The sequence below is a fragment of the Herpailurus yagouaroundi genome, unplaced genomic scaffold (assembly GCF_014898765.1).
Source record: "Herpailurus yagouaroundi ecotype Mexico unplaced genomic scaffold, PumYag 161, whole genome shotgun sequence".
NCBI lineage: Eukaryota > Metazoa > Chordata > Mammalia > Carnivora > Felidae > Herpailurus > Herpailurus yagouaroundi.
In genome coordinates, this window is record NW_024412402.1 from 15,909,865 (window position 1) to 15,929,901 (window position 20,037).

The following is a 20,037-nucleotide window of genomic DNA, read 5'->3' on the forward strand; positions in this document are numbered from 1 at the left end:
GCTGCGACTGGCCCCTCCACGCCCCCAGAGGGCAGTGTGCGGTTCAGCAGGCCTTGTGTCCCCAGGCCGTCAGAGCGGAAGATGGCTGAACATTTGTCCCCGTTGGATGTGTCAGGGGCCAGGCTGCACGCAGCAGGCAGGTGGCCTCGCTCGGGGCTGCCCTGGGCCACACCAGGGACTCCATGGCGTTTCTGGCCGTGGCTTTCGAGTCATCTCTCAGGTTGCTGCTGTATAAGGCATTGGCCGTGGCGGAGGCCGCACGCGCCCACGAGTCCCACTCCTCTCCTCTTGCAGCCTCCACGCTGTCCCCCAGGCCCAAGACGGCCTCTGGGGCTCTCAGGCTGCCGGTTCTCCAGCAATAGACCTCGTCCTCTGCGCACCCCTCACCCTTGGGGCTTAGCAGCTGCCGAAGCTCTGGAGCCCTCGCACAGGACCTGCATGGCACCCGCAGCCGCCTCTTCCGCCGACCCGGTCTTGGGAGACTCCGCAGAGAAGGTAAGAGTGAGGCTGCCCCTGCGCTCTGGCACAGGGGACACCAGGAGTACCCGTCCGTGTGCTCCCAATAGCCTGCGGTGAGGCTCCCTTTTGGCTCTGAGTGGAATGGAGTGGAGGTGGAGCGGCCCTGCGCGGAGAGGAAGTACAGGGTGGGCGGAGAGGGGGCGCTGTGACGCAGGGTGGGGGAGCAGCTGTGTGGCTGCGACCAGGATGGCGGCACCTGTAGCTCCGCCTCCCCGAAAGTGGGACAGAGTCGTGCAGGCCCCTTGGGCAGCACGCTCACTGCAGCGCCGTTTATTAATCAAAAGCAGATCAGCCAGCGAAAGGCATTTGTGTATGACAAAATTTCCGTTATTTACAATGTATTGTCATTCAGTCAATCCCGGTATGCATGTAACAGTTTCAGAGTTGCAAACATACTCCTGAGAAGGACAAATTTAGCAACTAAAGTACCATGCTTTATACATTTCTTTTTACCTTCAATTTACAATATCTAGTCAAATAAGTAAATAAATGGTAGATAATGGAACCAGGTTTCCCATTGTCACAGAAATAAGTTACAAATAGGCAAAAGAGGGAGGCTGTAATGAGTCCTGTGTGGCTAGATTAGAGCTGGAGCTAACGGCATTAATTCGTGTTTCTATTAAATATATACTAAGATAGGTGGATAAAGAGATAGTTAAATATGGAAATACACACAAGAGTTTGAATACATACACGTATTTCCTACCTCTTCCCACTGAGAGTGTTACTGAAACCCACGTTTAGCTGCCTGTCGCTCAAAAAGCCGATAGAGTTTTGATTGGAAAGAAATGTGAGCTTTATTCCTCTTGAAGAGAAGGCAGACTCTGCCCAAAGGCCAACTCCATGGTTTCTCCCTGGCCCAGGGGTTTTTAAAAGAATTTAGGGCAGTTAATCAATAAAGAGAGTACAATGGTCAGTAACATTTCTTGATTACTTGATTACCTGCCCTTGATTACAGGGGTTTGTCAAGGGGGTCTGGTTTTAGTTTCCTGAGCTGCATGGGAGTTTTGTTCTTTCTAGGAAAGAATGCATGATCTATAGATATACCGAGAAAGGTTAGTTAATCAATCACACTGGTAAGGCGCTTGCTAATGCTTAAAGGTTGGCCAGAGGGGTCAAGGCAGCTTCAAGAGGGCCTGGAAGCAGTGATACCCTAGCAGCAATGAACATATCTAGCACTCAGATCTTATTTCTGAATAAAATCCTCTGGTAATAAGAAGTAGGGCTCCTTGGAGAACTGATACATTTTAGAGCTGGACCAAGGAAATTTACAGAATGATTCTGAAACATCTTATAGTGTCAGAGAGTTATAAAAAAAAAAGTTGATTTTTAGAGAGAAGATGGAGTCATCAAAAGTTCATAGAATTTAACCTGGGAGCTCTTAAGGACCAGCTCTTAAAGCTAGAACTATTTGGAAAACAAAATAAATAATGACATTATTGGGTTAAAATCCAAAGAATAAAGTAAATATCTGTGAATCCATATGAATTTCAAAAATACATATCTAGATTAACTCTTCCCCAGGAAGTAGAATTTAATTCCTCTTTCCCGGACATAGTGACTTGCTTCCAAAGAATTTAATAGGAAAAGGGAAAAATAGTAAATTTACAAGGAAGAAAACTGACACCACCTTAACCAGTTGATCAGAGTTAACATTGCTAGTGATAAGTCAAGTTGATATCATATAGGCTTGTTTTTAATGCGTTGGTAAAGACTCTTCACTCTACATTATTTTCTAGTATGACCATAAGAAAGTAGTATACAAAGCCAAATGAGGGCATTCTATAATATATCTGATCTACACTCTTCAAAATTACTATTGTTATTAAAAAGGCAAAGACTAAGAAATTGCCACAGATCAGAGAAAACTAAGGAGATATATCAACTAAAAGCAGTGTGGCTTCCTAAATTGGATCCAGGAACAAAAATATGGCATTACAATAGAAACTGGCGAATCCAAGTTAAAATCAGTATTTTTATTAGCAGAGCTGTACTGAAGTTATTCTCACTCTTAAGAAGTGTACCATGGGTATGTATGAATTTTACACTAGGGGACTCTGCATGAAGGGTATATACAGGAATCCTCTGTGCTATGTTTGCAACTTTTCTATAAACACACAATTATTTTTAAATAAAAAGTTACTTACAAAAGCACAAATCTCTCATCTCCCCCCAATATGTAATATTTGATTTTATGTAAACCTCTCTGTAGATTTGAAAATATAATTTTTTCCTTTCTACAAATAGGAATGCACATTTGCACACATGTTTATCTTTTGGGAAGATGGGCAAGAGTCCCATTTCATGGTTAGACAGAATCCTTACTATGTGTCATCTTGGTATGATATAGCACTCAACCTTCGACGTTCCACTATAGAATCCAAGAGGGAGAGAAGTTCTGCCCCAACATTCCCTGGCAGACAGAGGACAGGCATGTTGACCCAGACTCAACCAAACCCATAACTCCTATCTAAGATTTTGACCTGGAACAAATAATGCAAATGTAGTGAGATAACTGGGAACCATTCATGTAGCTGCAGCTGTGTCCAAGGCTGAGTCAGTGATAGGAAATAGGGTGGGGATCCTGCAACATCAGAGTGGCCTGAAGTCTGAAATGCTTCCTGCCCTTGACCCCTGGAGTTGCTTTGGTCCTGCCTATTCTCCAACTTTGGTTTTCCAACTTCACATCAAATTTCTCAATTCCCAATGTCCTTTCTATTAACTTTTTCTTTTTAAAAAAGCTAGAGTCACCTTTTTTCCAGTTTAATTGAGATATAATTGACATACAGCTTTTTATCATGGTCACTTTCTATTGTTTGTCCACATAAACCCTTAAACTACCTGACAAAACATGTATCTGTCAATGGGTTAAAGTATAAATTATAAACATAACTAAACTTAAGAATACAAGATTTTAGGGTGTTTAACAATTATTAAATTTTGTATAATCCTTGTACTACTTCTCAAAAGACAAGAAACTAGCTTCCTCTTTGGCAAGCGATATCACTATTGGCTTTCTCAATAATTAAGTCACGACTTATGAAACAGGTTTCATATAATATCAACTCATTTGCTGCAATTTTGTATTTTTCCAGCAAAAATTATTAGAAGTCACACAGTTTACTTTTTTTTTTTTTTTTTGAAAAAGATGGGTAAGTCAAACAGAAAAGAAAGTCAGTGTATCTTCCAGCTATGGCTGAGTGAGAAGTTCAGCAAATCTCCTCTGCTATAGCATCCATAAACTTGGACAGAATTGGCAAAAACAGTTTTGGCACTCTGGAAATCAAACCAAATCTGAGAACTGTTGATGCTTCAAAAAGTGTTGAGCTTTATGTAAGACAATGGGAGTTCATGATGTTTTGCATCAGCATCCCCTTCTCCCAGCTTCTCCCATCAGCATCCCCTACTCCCAGCTTGGTAGATGCAGAGGTAAGATAAGAGGCAAGGGTGGGGCAGGCCTTGAGGACCAGTAACATCAGTACCCATATCACAGAACATGGTTGTGGATATGATGTTAGTGTGAGGAAAGTGGAGAGGCCCAGTGCTTCTACTAGCCTGAGGTTGTGGTTGGTTGTAGTAAAGTGGGTAAGGGAGTGACTTTCAAGTCTCTCTGAATTTAAATCCAGAGGGTTTCTGTACTTAACTGTGAGATCTTAGATCAGTTATGGAACCTCTTTCAGCCTTGGTATCTACATCTATAAGATGAAAAGAATTGTGTGGATTAAATAACTTTCTGCATGTAAAATAGTGGAACACTGCCTGAAACATAGGAAGAGTCTGATCAATGTTTTCCTCTCCTCCTTCTTGTTCATATTCACCATGAAGCTGTTCCTGTCTTGCCTCTGGGACAGGAGTTTTATTTTATGTCAATTGATGTGCAATTGATTTGTGTTTGATGACTTTGTATCCTGAGACCTTGCTAAGTCCACTTATTGGTTCTAGTATTTTGGTTTTGTGGGTTTTTTAGGATTTTTTGTATTAATAGTCATATTATCTGTGAATAGTGTTTATTATCTTTTTTCTTTTTTTACCTGCTGGAATTTTATTTCATTTTCTTATGCTATTTCAAGAGTGAGCCTCTTCACCAAATGCAAAAGAGAGAGGACAATCTTAGCTAATCCCAATCTTGTGGGGAAACATTCAGTCTTTACCATTGACTGTGATGTTAGATGTAGACCTTTTATAAGTGCCTTTTGCTGAATTGAGAAGCTTCTTTTCTATTTCTATTTTTCTGATTTCTTATAATAAATGAGTATTTTATCATAGTTGATCACATTATTTTCTCTTCTATTCTGTTAATGTTATGAATTCTTTTGAATGACCTTCAGAAGTGAAACCAACTTTAAAAATTAAAAAGAAAAAGGGGGGGTACCTGGGTGGCTCAGTCAGTTAAGCATCTGACTTCGGCTCGGGTCACAATCTCTTGGTTTGTGAGTTCGAGCCGCGCGTCAGGCTCTGTGCTGACAGCTCGGAGCCTGGAGCCTGCTTTGGATTCTGTGTCTCCTTCTCTCTCTGCCCCTCCCCAACTTGTGCTCTGTCTTTCTATATCTCTCAAAAAATAAATAAATGTAAAAAAAAAAAAAGAAGTGAAACCAACTTTAATTTTGTGTGATGAACCCCACTTGGTCATAATGCATTATCCTTTTTATAGTATGTTATACTAGATTAGTTAATTTTTTTAAAGTTCGTTTATTTTGAGAGAGAGAGAGCACAAGCAGGGGAAGGGCAGAGAGAGAGAGAGAGAAAGAATCCCAAGCTATCAGCACACAGCCCAATGCAGGCCTTGATCGAGATCATGACCTAAGTTGAAATCAAGAATTGGACTCTCAACCAACTGAGTCACCCAGACACTCCAAATTAGCTTATATTTTTAAATTATTTTTTTAAAAATTTTTAACACTTATTTATTTTTGAGACAGAGAGAGACATAGCATGAACGCGGGGAGGGCCAGAGAGAGAGGGAGACACAGAATCTGAAGCAGGCTCCAGGCTCTGAGCTGTCAGCACAGAGCCTGATGCGGGGCTCGAACTCACGGACCATGAGATCGTGACCTGAGCGAAGTCGGACGCTCAACCGACTGAGCCACCCAGGCGCCCCTAAATTATTTTTGTACTTATGTTTCTTTTTTTTTTTTATTTCAAGTTAGTTATCATACTGCATAGTCTTGGCTTCAGGAGTAGGACCCAGTAATTCATCTCTTACATATGACACCCAGTGCTCATCCCAAAAAGTGTGCTCCTTAATGTCCATCACCCATTTGACCCATCCCCCCACACACCTCTGCTACAGCAACCCTCAGTTTGTTCTGTGTATTTAAGAGTCTCTTATGGTTTGTCTCCCTCTCTGTTTTTATCTTATTTTTCCTTCCCTACCCCTATGTTACCTGTTTTGATTCTCAAATTCCACATATGAGTGAAATCATTTATCTGTCTTTCTCTGACTGACTTATTTTGCTTACCATAATACCCTCTAGCTCCATCCACGTTGTTGCAAATGGCAAGATTTCATTCTTTTTCATTACCAAGTAGTATTCCATTATAAATAAAAGCAAAAATGTACTTATGTTTCTGAGGGATATTGCTGTATTTTTTTTCATGTGATTCTTTGTCTCATTTGAGTTTCAGGGTTATTATGGCCTCATAAAATGTGTTGAGAAGTATTTTCTCTCTGTTTATATTTTGAAAGAATTGGCATAAAATTGGTAGTGTTTCCTCCTTACATGTTTGGTAGAATTAACCAAGGAAGCCATTGGGGTCTGACGATGTGAGTGTGTGTGTGTGTGTGTGTGTGTGTGTGTGTGTGTGTGTGTGTAAAGGATTACTTACTTAATTCAATTTGTCTAACAGATTTAGGACTCCTCATATAATCTATTTTGACCTAGTAATTCCTTACACTCTTCAGATCTTCATTCCCAAAAGAAAACATCTATATTTTATATGACAGTGTAGTTATTTACAACAAGGTGGCCATCTTGAAAAATAGCAATAGTCATAATTATCTTATTTTCAGTATTCTGATAATTTTTTGAATATTTACTTTTTCTTAGAGAACACAAATTTAAATGATGACCAATAGTGTTTTTAACAAAACTAAAACCAAAATAATATTTCTGAGTTCACTGAGAAGTGAACCATCTTCAAATCAATAAAATACAGCTCTTTGACATATACAGAATTTCAAAGATAATATTTCTGAAAGGACTTCCAGGAATCCAAAAAAATGGCAGCTGCCTAGGTCTGCACCTGCCAATATGTCTGGTAAAGGTAACACACAACATTAAGAAGAACAAATAAAACACCTTAAAAACAATATAGTCATAGCATTATCCAAAGATAGGAAATACCCAAACTTCAAAATAACTGTAAATTTGAAAAAGATGTAACTACAGTTCCCAGGGAGTAGTCTCTTTGAGTCCTACTCTGCTTCAAGCTTTTGCAATGAGCAAGGGCAGGTAGGGAAACAAAAAAAAAACTGGGGAAGGGAGAAGAGGGCAGTTGTGATGGATCTAATTGGATCTTTAACCACAGTCAGAAAGAGTAAGTGCACACTAATTCTGAGAAAGAAAAAAATGTGCCTTAATAGATCAGAGCAAGATATACAGGAAAGGAATGAAAAGGATATGCAATTTGATGTGGTACCTCTTGGTACTTCCAGAGAAGAAAAATAAAATAAAATTCTTAAGGTACTCTGTCTGGAGTAAAGAAATAATAGACGTTAGTAAGTAGACAAGTCAAATAACAAAATAAAATTTGTATTTTAATGGTTTACAAAAAATAAAAATCTTAAAGATTAGAACAAGGGAAAGGAGGAAAAATAGGTAAAATCAAGAAAAGAGTAGGATTCCTCACTGGATTTGGCTCTCTCCATTTTTTACCTGAGAACAATATTCTATTGAAATCCCTCCCAGAGTTGTGCAGTGGAGGGTGGGTTCATTTTCTTGGTGTCAATCCCACTTTAAAGATGCATCTTTTTCAACAGAACACTTAAATTAAAAGTATAGGCATTGAGCAGCAGATATAGATGTTTTTTTCTTTTTCTCACTTTTCATTTTCCGTCCTCATTTTGGACTCCCAAAGCCCCAAATACCTCAGGGATAGTCTTGGATGAAGAGTGTTAAAGTTGATGCCCTGCCACATTTTGACAACTGGAAGTTACAAAAGTAGGTACCCAGATAAGAGCTACTCTCTTTTGTGGGATCTGAGTAGATGGGCAAGGGTCATAAAGCCCCAGAACACAGGCTAGTCTAATACAGTCTCTTGGTAAGCCATTTTCCCTTGAGTTGTGCCCCAACTCTTAGTAAGGTCTATTTTGAAATTTTAGCTAATATAAGATCAAGTAAAGGAACGATCTATTAATAACTTGAGTCAGAGTAATAAAAACAAAGATATAGTCAGGAGGAGCCAAGTGGAGTCTTCTTGTCTATACATGGAGAAAGTCTTTCCGAGAAGAAAGCCACGTATAACCAAGAACATTCAAGAAACTGAAAGAGAGAGATACAACCTCTGTGACCCCTTGCATCTAGTCAAGTCTGAAGTAAAATGCATCCCTGGACCTCCCAGTTAAATGAACTTTTTTTGTTTGAGTAAAGTTGATTTTACTTAAAATGAAAAGTAATTATCATAATGAAAAGGTTTTTAATCAATACTTGTCACTACTGTACCTTGTGTAGACTTCTATGACAGTGCTTACTCTTTTTACCTGCATAGCATCGTAAGAGAAATTAATCTTACATTATGAAAGATCTGTATTTGAGTCCTGGCTCTGCCATTAGTTGTTGTGACTTTGGCAAAAATCATTTAACCCTACCTTTGGTTTCTTCACATGTGAAACAGAGACGCCTGTCTCAGGTAGTTGTGAACATTATAAAGGGCAAGTTAATAAAAGAATTTAGTATTGTGACTAACACCTGTTATCCATAAATTATACAATTCTCAATTGCTTCTCTAATCAAACAGAGAACCAAGAGGCAGGATCTGTATCTTACTGCTTTTTGTGCTCCAAGTACCTTGCAACTTAAATCCTCTAAGAGATGTTTCTTGAATGAAATGAATCAGTAAAGTTCTAAAATAATCAGTTGACTTGTTTGTGGAAGAGTTTAAACCTCAGGGCCAATACCCTCTCTAAGCAGGGACACAGGTGCTTTTTGCCCATAGACTTATGCAGCCTTTGTATGCTCCCAGACATCACCTTAGGAATTCAACCTAATACTTACATAGCACTTACCATATACCAATAGGGCTCCTGATTAGAGGTAGCAGATTGAGCCTATGTATTTAGCCACTCTTACTTTCTGAAAACCCACTGGAATGATAATAAAGGCATTAGAAATGAGAAGCACAAGTATGTTACATAAACCCACTGGGACAAGGAAAACCGTAGGGGGAAGAAGGGTAGGAAGACATTTGGAAAGCTGGAAAGCAGAAGAATGATCAGTAACTGACTCAGTAATCTCCAGGAAGCTCAATTCTAAGCTGCATGGTAGAAACAAATATGATATGCTACGTCATCTTCCATATGCTCAGGAATGTGGTGGCACAAATCACCTCCGATAGTAGAGGTGAAGGAAAAGGTAAAAATAGGAGAGCTCCATGAAAGTCTTTAAAAAAAATAGATCCCCAAGTGAATGCTTCTCACCAATCAAGAAGCAACTACATGCTATTTAGAAATACAGAGTTAAAGATGAGAGGAAAAGAAAAGGAGAGAAAAGAAAAAGGAAGGAAAGGGGAGGAAGGGAGGAAGGAAGGAAGGAAGGAAGGGGAAGAAAGAGATCTGCTAATAGCAGCGTGGATAAAAATGAGTAAGATTGAATCCTTGCCCTCAGGAATGTACAGTCCAAGTGTAACGAAGGTACACGGGTGAGCTCGCTGTGTGTAAGTGAGGGCATGCACAAGCCGCCTCAGCAGCACACAGAGAAAGCACCTTAGGTGCTGAGAGTGGGGACAGGGGAAGAGGTCAGAAAGGTTCTATCAGAAATGATGCCAGGCCTGAGTCTTGGAGAATAAGTTAATGGTATTCAAGTGAAGAAGAAGGGAGAAGACATGTCAGGCAGAAACAACATGGAGCCAAGAAATCATCAGAATGTATGAGAGGAACTTGAGACGCCTCAGTATTACTGGAAAGTACAATCCAAGGAGTGGAGACATGGCAGATAAAGCTGTGGACACAGTTAGGAAGCAGACTCTAGAGAGCTCTCTGTGACAGGCTGAGAGGTTTGCACTTGTGTTGGGAAACAGGCGGAAGGGTTTTAGGCAAGGGAATGTTGCATTCTCTATAGGGAATTCTATATAAAATGTAGGAATAGATATCCAGAGAAGATGGTGTGGTCAGCAGATTTCTAAAACATGTCTCCCTAATGACTTTTTCCCTTGTATAATCCTCTCTCCTTTGAGTGTGGGTGGAACTTGTAAGTATAATGAGGTATCACTCTAGTGACTGTGCCATAGTATATGGTATAGCTGACCTTAAAATAGAGAGATTGCCAGGGTAGGCCTAATCTAACCACACAAACATTTTGAAGGCAGAGAGTATTTATCAAGCTAGTGGCAGAAGGGGATATATCAGAGAGAGAGTCAAAGCACAAGAAGGATTCCTGTGTTATTTATTGCTGGGTTGAAAAAGAGGGGGCTAGAGGACCAAGAACGCAGGCAGCCTCTAGAAGCTGAGGGTGACCCCCAGCGGACAGCCAGCAAGGATGTGGAGACCTCAAGAAGCTGAATTCTGCCAACAACCTGAGTGAGCTTAGAAACAGCCTTCCCCAGAGCCCCCAGGAGGAAATGCAGTCCTGCCCACATACTGATTTCAGCCTGGGCAGAGAATCAAGCATGACATTCTTTTTTATTTTCTTTCTATAGTTTATTTAATTTTTATAATTTACATCCAAGCTAGTTACCACATGGTGCAACAATCATTTCAGGAATAGATTCCTTAAGCCCCTTACCCATTTAGCCCATCCCCCCCCTCCCACAACCCCTCCAGCAACCCTCAGTTTGTTCTCCATATTTATGAGTCTCTTCTGTTTTGTCCTCCTCCTGTTTTTATTTTTTATTTTTTGCTTCCCTTCCCATATGTTCATCTGTTTTGTATCTTAAAGTCCTCATATGAGTGAAGTCATATGATATTTGTCTTTCTCTGACTGACTGATTTCCCTTAGCATAATACCCTCTAGTTCTGTCCATGTAGTTACAAATGGCTTCATTCTTTTTGATTGTGGAGTAATACTCCATTGTGTGTGTGTGTGTGTGTGTGTGTGTGTGTGTGTGTGTGTATCACATCTTCTTCTTTATCCATCAGTCGATGGACGTTTGAGCTCTTTCCATACTTTGGCTATTGTTGATAGTGCTGCTATAAACATTGGGGTGCCTGTACCCCTTTGATACAGCATACCTGTATCCCTTGGATAAATAACTAGTAGTGCAATTTCTGGGTCATAAGGTAGTTCTATTTTTAATTTTTTGAGGAACCTCCATGCTGTTTTTCAGAGTGGCTGCACCAGTTTGCATTCTCACCAGCAGTGCAAAAGAGACCTTCTTTCCCTGCATCCTTGCCAACATCTATTGTTGCCTGAGTTGTTAATGTTAGCCATTCTGACAGGTGTAAGGTGGTATCTCATTATGGTTTTGATTTGTATTTCCCTGATGATGAGTGATGTTGAGTACTTTTTCATGTGCCTGTTCACCATCTGGATGTCTTCTTTGGAGAAATATCTATTCATGTCTTTTGTCCATTTTTTTCACTGGATTATTTGTTTTTTGGGTGTTGAGTTTGATAAGTTCTCTATAGATTTTGGATACTAACCCTTTATCTGATATGCCGTTTGCAAACATCTTCTCCCATTCTGTCAGTTGCCTTGTAGTTTTGCTGATTGTTTCCTTCACTGTGCAAAAGTTTTTAATTTGATGAGGTCCCAGTAGTGCATTTTTGCTTTGGTTTCCCTTTCCTCTAGAGATGTGTTGAGTAAAAAGTTTCTGCAGCCAAGGTCAAAGAGTTTTATGCCTGCTTTCTCCTTGAGGATTTTGATGGCTTCCTGTCTTACATTGAGGTCTTTCATCCATTTTGAGTTTATTTTTGTGTATAGTATAAGAAAGTGTTCCAGGTTCACTCTTCTGCATGTCGCTGTCCAGTTTTCCCAGCACCACTTGCTGAAGAGACTGTCTTGATCCCATTGGATATTCTTTCCTGCTTTGTCAAAGATTAGTTGGCCATGCGTGTGTGGGTCCATTTCTGGGTTCTCTATTCTGTTCCATTGATCTGAGTGTCCGTTTTTGTGCTGGGACCATACTGTCCCAGCTTGATGATTACAGCTTTGTGATACATCTTGAAGTCTGGGATTATGAAGCCTCCCATTTTGGTTTCCTTTTTCAAGATTGCTTTGGCTATTCGGGTCTTTTCTGGTTCCATACAAATTTTAGGATTGTTTGTTCTAGCTCTGTGAAGAATGCTGGTGTTATTTTGATAGGTATTGCACTGAATATGTAGATTGCTTTGGGTAGTATTGACATTTTAACAATATTTGTTCTTCCTATCCAGGAACATGGAGTATTTTTCCTTTTTTTTTGTATCTTTTTCAATTTCTTTCATAAGTTTTCTATAGTTTTCAGTGTATAGATTTTCCACCTCTCTGGTTAGATTTGTTCCTAGGTATTTTATGGTTTTGGGTGTAATTGTAAAAAGCATGACATTCTATACCAGATGTCTCACCTACTTCTGAACTGTGACTAATAAGTGGGTGTTCTTTTAAGCCACTAAGTTTGTGGTAATTTATTATATGACAATAACAAGCTAATATATAGGGTGATGGTGTGACCCCAGGTTAAGAAAACTTTTAGAGTATTCCAGACCTGAGGCAAGAGAGCTGTATCAGAGGCAATGCAGTGAACAGGAGGGGTAAGAAACCAGGAATTCTAAGGAAATAGAATTATGTAAACTTTGAAAATAAGATGGTAATGGTTAGTGGGAATGAGGAGCCCTGAATAATAACCCATTTCTAGGTTAGCTAACTCGGTAAAGGATGGTGCCATTAACATATAAAAGGATAGCAAGAGGAGACCACAAGGGACCACAAGGAGATGGTGAACTCAGTTTAGTGGGGATGTCTAGTAAATAGCTGGGTACCTTGGGGAAGAGGACCATGCTATAGGTATAGATAAGGATAAAGAGAAAGGCAACCTAATACTTACTTAGGACTTACCCTATACCAAGAATTTCCCTAAAATGTGCTAGAGATTATGAGGCATTTAATCCTCAAACAATCTAGGAAGGTAGGAATTATTATTAAACTTATAATGTAGATGAGGTAAAAAAGCCTCAGAGTGATTAAGTAATCTTTCCAAGATCACACACATACCAAGTGGAAGAATTTGAATTCAAGCTTGATTAATTTGACTCTAGATCTCATTCTTTTAACATTTCTCTATTACCCTTTTCTAGAGATGTGAAAGACACCAAAAGTATTAGAGTTATGACACATACTATATCAATCACAGAAGAATAACAAAAAAAAAAGTATTGGGAATGGCAATGGCTCTGCCCCTGAACACTCCTGTTTTATAATTGAGCACGAGCTCTAGGATAACTAGGAGCACAAAGGAGGCTACTTCCTCCCTGCATGGAAAATTTGAAATTCTCAGTGTGAGCTGATAACGTGGAGAACGTTGAGTCTCAAAGGAACCAGTGTTAATATATTGACAAAGGATGTAAACATAGGCTCAATAATTTCTTCCCTCAGGAGACTGGTCAAACTTTGATGCTAAATGAGCCTTGTTTTCCAAGCTTCTAAACAAGTTGCTGAGATCCATGGAGAATAAGATAAATTCACAATATTAGCCCGCTGATAATTTGGAGACATAAAGTTGATGCATTTGCCTTGCCCCAAAGACATTTTATGCAAATCCACAAGCAAGGAATATTGGCTTCTCCATTTTCAGAGGCTTTGTCTCCTTCAGGAAAGTGAAAGGAAAACACATAGGTGTCTAGCGGTAGTGAGGTCTCCAGGCAGAAGGAAGGTGGGCAGCTGAGTCTTTCTGTTCTCATGTTTTCATTCTCACAGCTGCAGCAGTAAAGAGGTGTGGGGAGACCACCTGTCCTTCCTGAACAATTTATTGTGATTTTGAGGTAAGACCAGATGAAGGGAATGGGTAGGAGATGTTCAGGATGATAGGGGAATTCAAATTCCTCCAGTTACTATGTGTGTGATCTTGGACAAGTTACTTAACCTCTCTGAGCCTTTTTACCTCTTAGCACTTTCATTAAGCCAGGTACTGAGTTTCTGAAAGGTAAAAGGGAGAAAGTGGGTTGAACAGTGCGTGCAGTGGGTATCATAGTGACTTTACTGTCTCAGAGCCTCAAGAATTTTCATAGGAAGTGGTCCCACGTCCAACTGTTGCCTATTTTGTTCTCTGTCTGTATGGCCTTGACCAGCCTATTAATCTCTTCAAGATACTACTTTCACATATGACCATCACTTCATCCTGGTTTGTGTCAGCCCAGGGGAGGTTAGGAGTTATGGGTGAGATCTGAAAACATGGAAGAAAAGGACAAATGAGAAAAGAAAAGTTAAAGGTGGAGAATCCTTGCCCTGGCTCTTCTTCCAGGGTGCTGTCACTACAGCCAGACTCAAGCTCCCGTAGAACAAAGCCTTATTCTAGAAACAAAGGATCTGAATCCTCTCCTGATGTGACACCTCTCTCCTTTTCTCACAGATCACACCCTGGCAGGTAATGGCTATGGAAAATGACTCTTCAGTGACAGAGTTCATCCTGGTAGGATTTACAGACCGACCTCAGCTCCAGTTACCCCTTTTCTTTCTCTTTTTACTGAACTGTGTGGTCACTATGGTAGGAAATTTGAGCCTAGTTAATCTAATATGCCTGAATTCTCACCTGCACACTCCCATGTACTTTTTCATCTTCAACTTATCCTTCATAGATTTCTGCCACTCTTTGGTCATTACCCCTAAAATGCTGATGAGCTTTGTCTCAGAGAAGAACATCATTTCCTTTACAGAATGCATGACTCAGCTGTTTTTCTTCTGTTTCTTTGTGCATTCTGAGTGCTATGTGTTGACAGCCATGGCCTATGATCGCTATGTGGCCATCTGTAAACCTCTGGTGTACACGGTCACCATGTCCCCTCAGGTCTGTTCTCTGCTGATGTTTGGTTCTTACGTGATGGGGTTTGCTGGTGCCATGATCCACACAGGGGACATGGTCATATTGTCCTTTTGTGATTCTAACATCATCAACCATTACATGTGTGACATCTTCCCCCTCCTCCAGCTCTCCTGCAGTGGCACCTATGCCAGTGAGTTGCTGAATTCCATTATTGTGAGCACAGTTGTCATAATATCCGGCTTCATTATTTTCATTTCTTATGCTTTGGTCCTGTCCAATGTCCTCCATGTCTCATCAGCTCAGGGTTGGCCCAAAGCCTTCAGCACCTGTGGCTCCCACATAGTAACTGTGGGTCTGTTCTATGGGTCTGGGTTGTTCACACATCTCAAGACCTCTCCTTCTGATTCTGTGGACCAGGGGAAGTTCTTCTCAGTATTTTACACCAATATAATACCCATGTTGAACCCCCTCATCTATAGTCTAAGGAACAAGGATGTCAAATGTGCTCTGAAAAAAACCCTGAAGAGAATTGCAAACTAAGTAGAATCAATGTTTCTGAGTTGTTGGTGTGTGTTGTTTCTGAGTTGTTGTGTGTGTGTGTGTGTGTGTGTGCACATGTCCTCATAATTTTTTTAGAACAAGTTTTTTTGTTTTAAATACTTAATCCTTTGTAAGCATGTCAATTAAACGTGCAAACATTATTGAATTTCATGGTTACTCTCAGTCCCATACTGACTTGAACTTTATTCTTAACATCATGTTCTAAGACTCAGCCCAATCCATACTTCCTTTTTAAACCACCTCCCACTTTGCTTCTTTCTATGTACTTTTCATATATAAGCAAACATTATAGCGGTATGCTCTCTGATTAGGTCACCCCTCTTTGTTTTCCCTAAAAACAATTGCATATGGCCCTTCTGTTTTTCAGCATTTGGGGAATGTTTACTGTGTAAGTTATAAATTTCCCTGAATTTCAGAGTTCTTTTTATCCTGGTTTCTATGCTGGATTTCCTAACCCACAGAGGAGATAGAAAAAGATTCCTTGTTGAGCTTTTGGTTTTTAAAAATGTTTATTCCTGAGGATGGCTAAGAATGGGTGAGGCTCACCAACCTTCCCACCTTCTTCAAACCCACCAGTGATAAAAATTACAGACATTTCTTTAGAAACATGGGTATGTTTCATAACATTGAGAAAATGGTTTGATATAATAGAGAGAAGGTTGCCACTGCCCTGGCTGCTGATCAGCTTTTTTCTCCTAATATTTTCATAATTCTTAAAAAATATTTTGACCATAATGAATGAAACAGAATTCATAGCTTAAGGAGTATCCTTGGCCACAAAATAAAGTGCCGGGTTCAACATGAGGCTTCTCTGCCCAGATGCACAAAAAGAATTCCCCTTTGCAAAGGTTGGAAGCCTTTCTTATTCTGTTCAAGACCTACAAACAAGAATGAGCAGACCCTTCCCATGGAGGGCTTCATGCTTTCAATTTGTAACTTTCACTTTGGAGGAGACAGAATTAACATTTATGGAGTTCTTAAAAGGAGTTGTCTCTTTTCAAATGCTATCATAATCCAAGTCTTAATAACCTGTTTTATAGATGGAGAAACTGAGATTCAGAGATTCAGTTCAATTAGTTCAGAGCAGAGCCCAGACTTCTACCTAAGTCATCTAACAACAAACCCTGTATTCTTTCCATATTATCATTTTGCCTCTCAGGGTGGAATTGAAGGAGAAAAATAGGAAGTATAAGAAAAGGGAGATGAAAATCTGGAGAATTATTTTAGAATCAGCTAGAAAGGGTAGGAATGACACCCTTAGCCAAAAATCCCTATAGTGGAAGAATGGTCCATTAAGGCTTTAACACCAAGCTGGAGAAATGCTTATGCTTCTAGAAATATTTAATATGAATTTTTATGATTTTATAGCATAATATTGATGAGGCATGACAATCTCTGTAAATACTTTCAAAATGAGACAACTAATTACAATAGTTTACATTTGAAAAAAGGGGAAAATGTAGTGTTTTCATACTACAAAATATCAAAAATTGAGCTCTACCAAATTTCTTGTTTTGTGTGAATACAGAGATACAATACTAATTTATTTTCCTTAATGATTCTCAGTGGGGACAAAGAAAGACACTCCGTACATGCTATATCAGTGACTATGGTATGCTCAACAAAGTTTCAGTAATATCTGTGAGATATTTATGCTTAGTCAAAGGGATTGCAAGTATTAGCTTATAAGTACCACAAAAAAAAAAGAAAGAAAAAAAAGAATAAGTATGACATATGTTAATACCAGTTAGAAACTGAGAAAAATGAACCTAATTAATTTAAGTTGATTTAATCTGACTTGTTATAATAGCATTGGATATAAGATATTTATAAATATAGATGATATGGATAGATATAGATATAGATATATAGATGTAGATATAGATATATCAGACTGTCATGATTTTGTTTATATCTCTGTCTAATCAAATAGAATTTGACCACCTAATCTTCTTTCTTTCTCCTATGCGTGGTTAGACCAAAATCTGGCAAAATAAATATTTATGTAATTAAATTTACATAGCTGTCTGATATGAATTTTTCTCTAAGGCAAATTAAAAGTTTATGTTAATAAAAACTTTCATTTTTTTTTCCATAAAATTAGTTTTCTCTGAACCCATGTCTATAAATCTTCAAGACCAAAAAAAAAAGAGTCTGGTTTGATACAATGGAAAGAAATGCCATTCTTTCTGTTATAAGACACGTGTCTTTCAAATTGGCTGATGTTCTAGGTAACCAGCACTCCCCACTTGCAAAATAACTTGTTTCTCCTGAAGTACTTGAAGCTCCTTTGAAACAAAAAAAGGAACTGTTTCATTGGATTACAGCACAAATTAGGAAAAGCATGCAATTTTACCTTCAGAAAAAAATGAAATAGGGTTTTGTTGTACTATTTATTATATATGTGAAATTTAAAACCTGTCTCCAAAATGCAACCTATGTCTATGTCAGTAGGAGCTAACAAGCAAGTGAATAAATTAGCTGTGTATGTAAAGTGGCTGTGGAATTTTTATATCACGAAAATTCATCATGGTAGATAAAATTTTGTCTCAGGGTGGCAGCAGAAACACAGTATGGACATCTGTGCTGTTTTCCACAGTCCTCAGGCCTGGCTTGAACCATGGTAAAAATTGATTGCATTTTAGTGTCCTCATTAGGACTGGCAGTTACCTTGCCCTAAATCCTAGGCTATTCGAATGCTAGGTATAAGATACCATACCAGGAAAGCAATGTCATTATTGGCTTTACCAGCAATGAGTCCTCTTTCATGTAACACCAACCTCATTTGCTACAGTTATGGGGTTTTGCCACTAAAAGCTATTAGAGGTAAGTTACATACAAATTTTGCTTCTATTCAAAACTATAAGTTATTCTGGGGTGCCTGGTTGGCTCAGTTCATTAAGCGTCCGACTTTGGCTCAGGTCATGATCTTGCAGTTTGTGGGTTCAAGCCCTGCGTCAGGCTCTGTGCTGATAGTTCAGAGCCTGGAGCCTGCTTTGGATTCTGTGTCTCCCTTGCTCTCTGCCCCTCCCCCGGTTGTGCTCTATCTCTCTCCCTCTCTCTCAAAAACAACTAAGCATTAAAAAAATATTTTTAAACTATAGAGAAGACAGGATCGAAAGGACTTAGTTTACCTAGATTATCTAATTTAGGCTACATCCAAACCATATTCTCAGGATATTTGGTGATAATATCATCATGGCAAGTTGATACCAGGCTAAATTCAACATAATGTTAATTTCACTCACTATGGACTCTGGGACCTACAACATTTGTTTAGGATTAAAAGTAGAATAAAAGAGAATTAATCAATAAGACAGCATGTGCCAGATAATGCTCATTGTCTTTCAGCTCTATACTCTTCTCTCTCCTGTGTATCTCCAAGGTTAGAAACCTGCTGCCTGCATATCAGAAACACTCCCACAATCTTTTTTTTTTTTAATGTTTATTTATTTTTGAGAGATAGAGACATCATGAGCAGGAGAGGGCAGAGAGACAGAGGGAGGCCCAGAATATGAAGCAGGCTCCAGGCTCTGAGCTGTCAGCACAGAGCCCGATGCGGAGCTCGAAACCACGAGCCGTGAGATCATGACCTGGGCCGAAGTCGGACGCTCAACCAACTGAGGCACCCAGGTGCCCCACTCCCACAATCTTGATACAGCAATGAATAATTTGTCCCTTGTATTTTAAGAGCTTAAAGTCTATACTAGAGTCTGACAAGCAGTTTTACACTTACAGTGAGGACAACAGGTACAATAGTGCCCAGCCATATGAAATTGGTTTAGGAGGCTGGAAGATTTAATAGAGAAAGTAATGTTTCAAAGAAAACAGAGGAAGGACATGAGTTAACTGAACAAAGACAGAAATGAGCATTGTCTGATGAGAAGGCAGGTGGGAGCGTGGCAGGGAGGATGTATTCTAGAAGAACAGTATTGAGGAAAGGGCCAAAGGTGATAGAGCATGATGCATTCCAGGAGGAGCCCAAGCATGCAAATGGAAGCGTACATGGTGATTACAAATTAGGGCTGTAAAGAAATACAGCAAAATGTTAAATAGTGGCTGATTCTGGGTGATGTCTAAGGTGTGGCCTGGGATCTACAGTCAGGATTTAGTCAATCCAAGCAGAGGCTGGAATGTCATCAGGTTTCCAAGACTAAGGCTGGGCACTAATAGAGGAGCTGGGGGAGGTTTCAACAGGCCAAGGAGGATGCATATGTCCACCAAATACTGAGTTTAGGAATTCAAGCTAAGGCCCCTGAGAGATGGGCATAGGTATCCATATTGCCCATCTTGGTTATTTTCAGCTCAGACATGAATATGGATGAACCAACAGAACACAAACCTCAGAACTTGAGACTATATATAACTGGGTCAGCATGGAGAGACTCCTTCCTCTCCAAGGTCACCAGCCTGAGAAATTCTTGTTTTGTACTCCTTAGCTCTGTTATTTAGAAATAGGACACTAAGAGAATTCACTGTTCTGATCTTTCTTGCAGGGATGACTCTCCTAAATTGCCTAAAGTAATAGTGGTTATCCTCTTGAGTTATTCATCCAGTCATTCCACAAATTTTTTTTGAATACCTATCATAGTAGGTGCTGTGCTTGGGATGTAATATAGAATAAAACCGAGTCCCCTACATTTGTGGAACTCGCTCATACTGTGGTATAGAATGGTGGCTATGACCAGGTAGAAAAAATGTCCGATTTCCCTCAGTTTTGAGATGAAATATCAAACAGAACAATAGGTTAAAAAATGTGGTTAAGAGAAATGAACCCATAAGGGTGCCTGTACTCAGGTTAAGCATTCACCTCTTTGATTTAGGCTCAGGTCATGATCTCACAGTTTG

The 20,037-nt window shown here is 39.5% G+C and overlaps 1 protein-coding gene across 1 annotated transcript; it reads left to right on the plus strand.

The window, feature by feature from the left end:
• Nucleotides 1–12,164: 12,164 nt before the first annotated feature.
• Nucleotides 12,165–15,168, plus strand: LOC121035286 (olfactory receptor 143-like). The gene is made up of 2 exons (XM_040482823.1): nt 12,165–12,176; nt 14,233–15,168. Exons 1-2 carry the CDS (start codon nt 12,165–12,167, stop codon nt 15,166–15,168), a joined length of 948 nt encoding a protein of 315 aa, XP_040338757.1.
• The last annotated feature ends 4,869 nt before the right edge of the window (nt 15,169–20,037 follow it).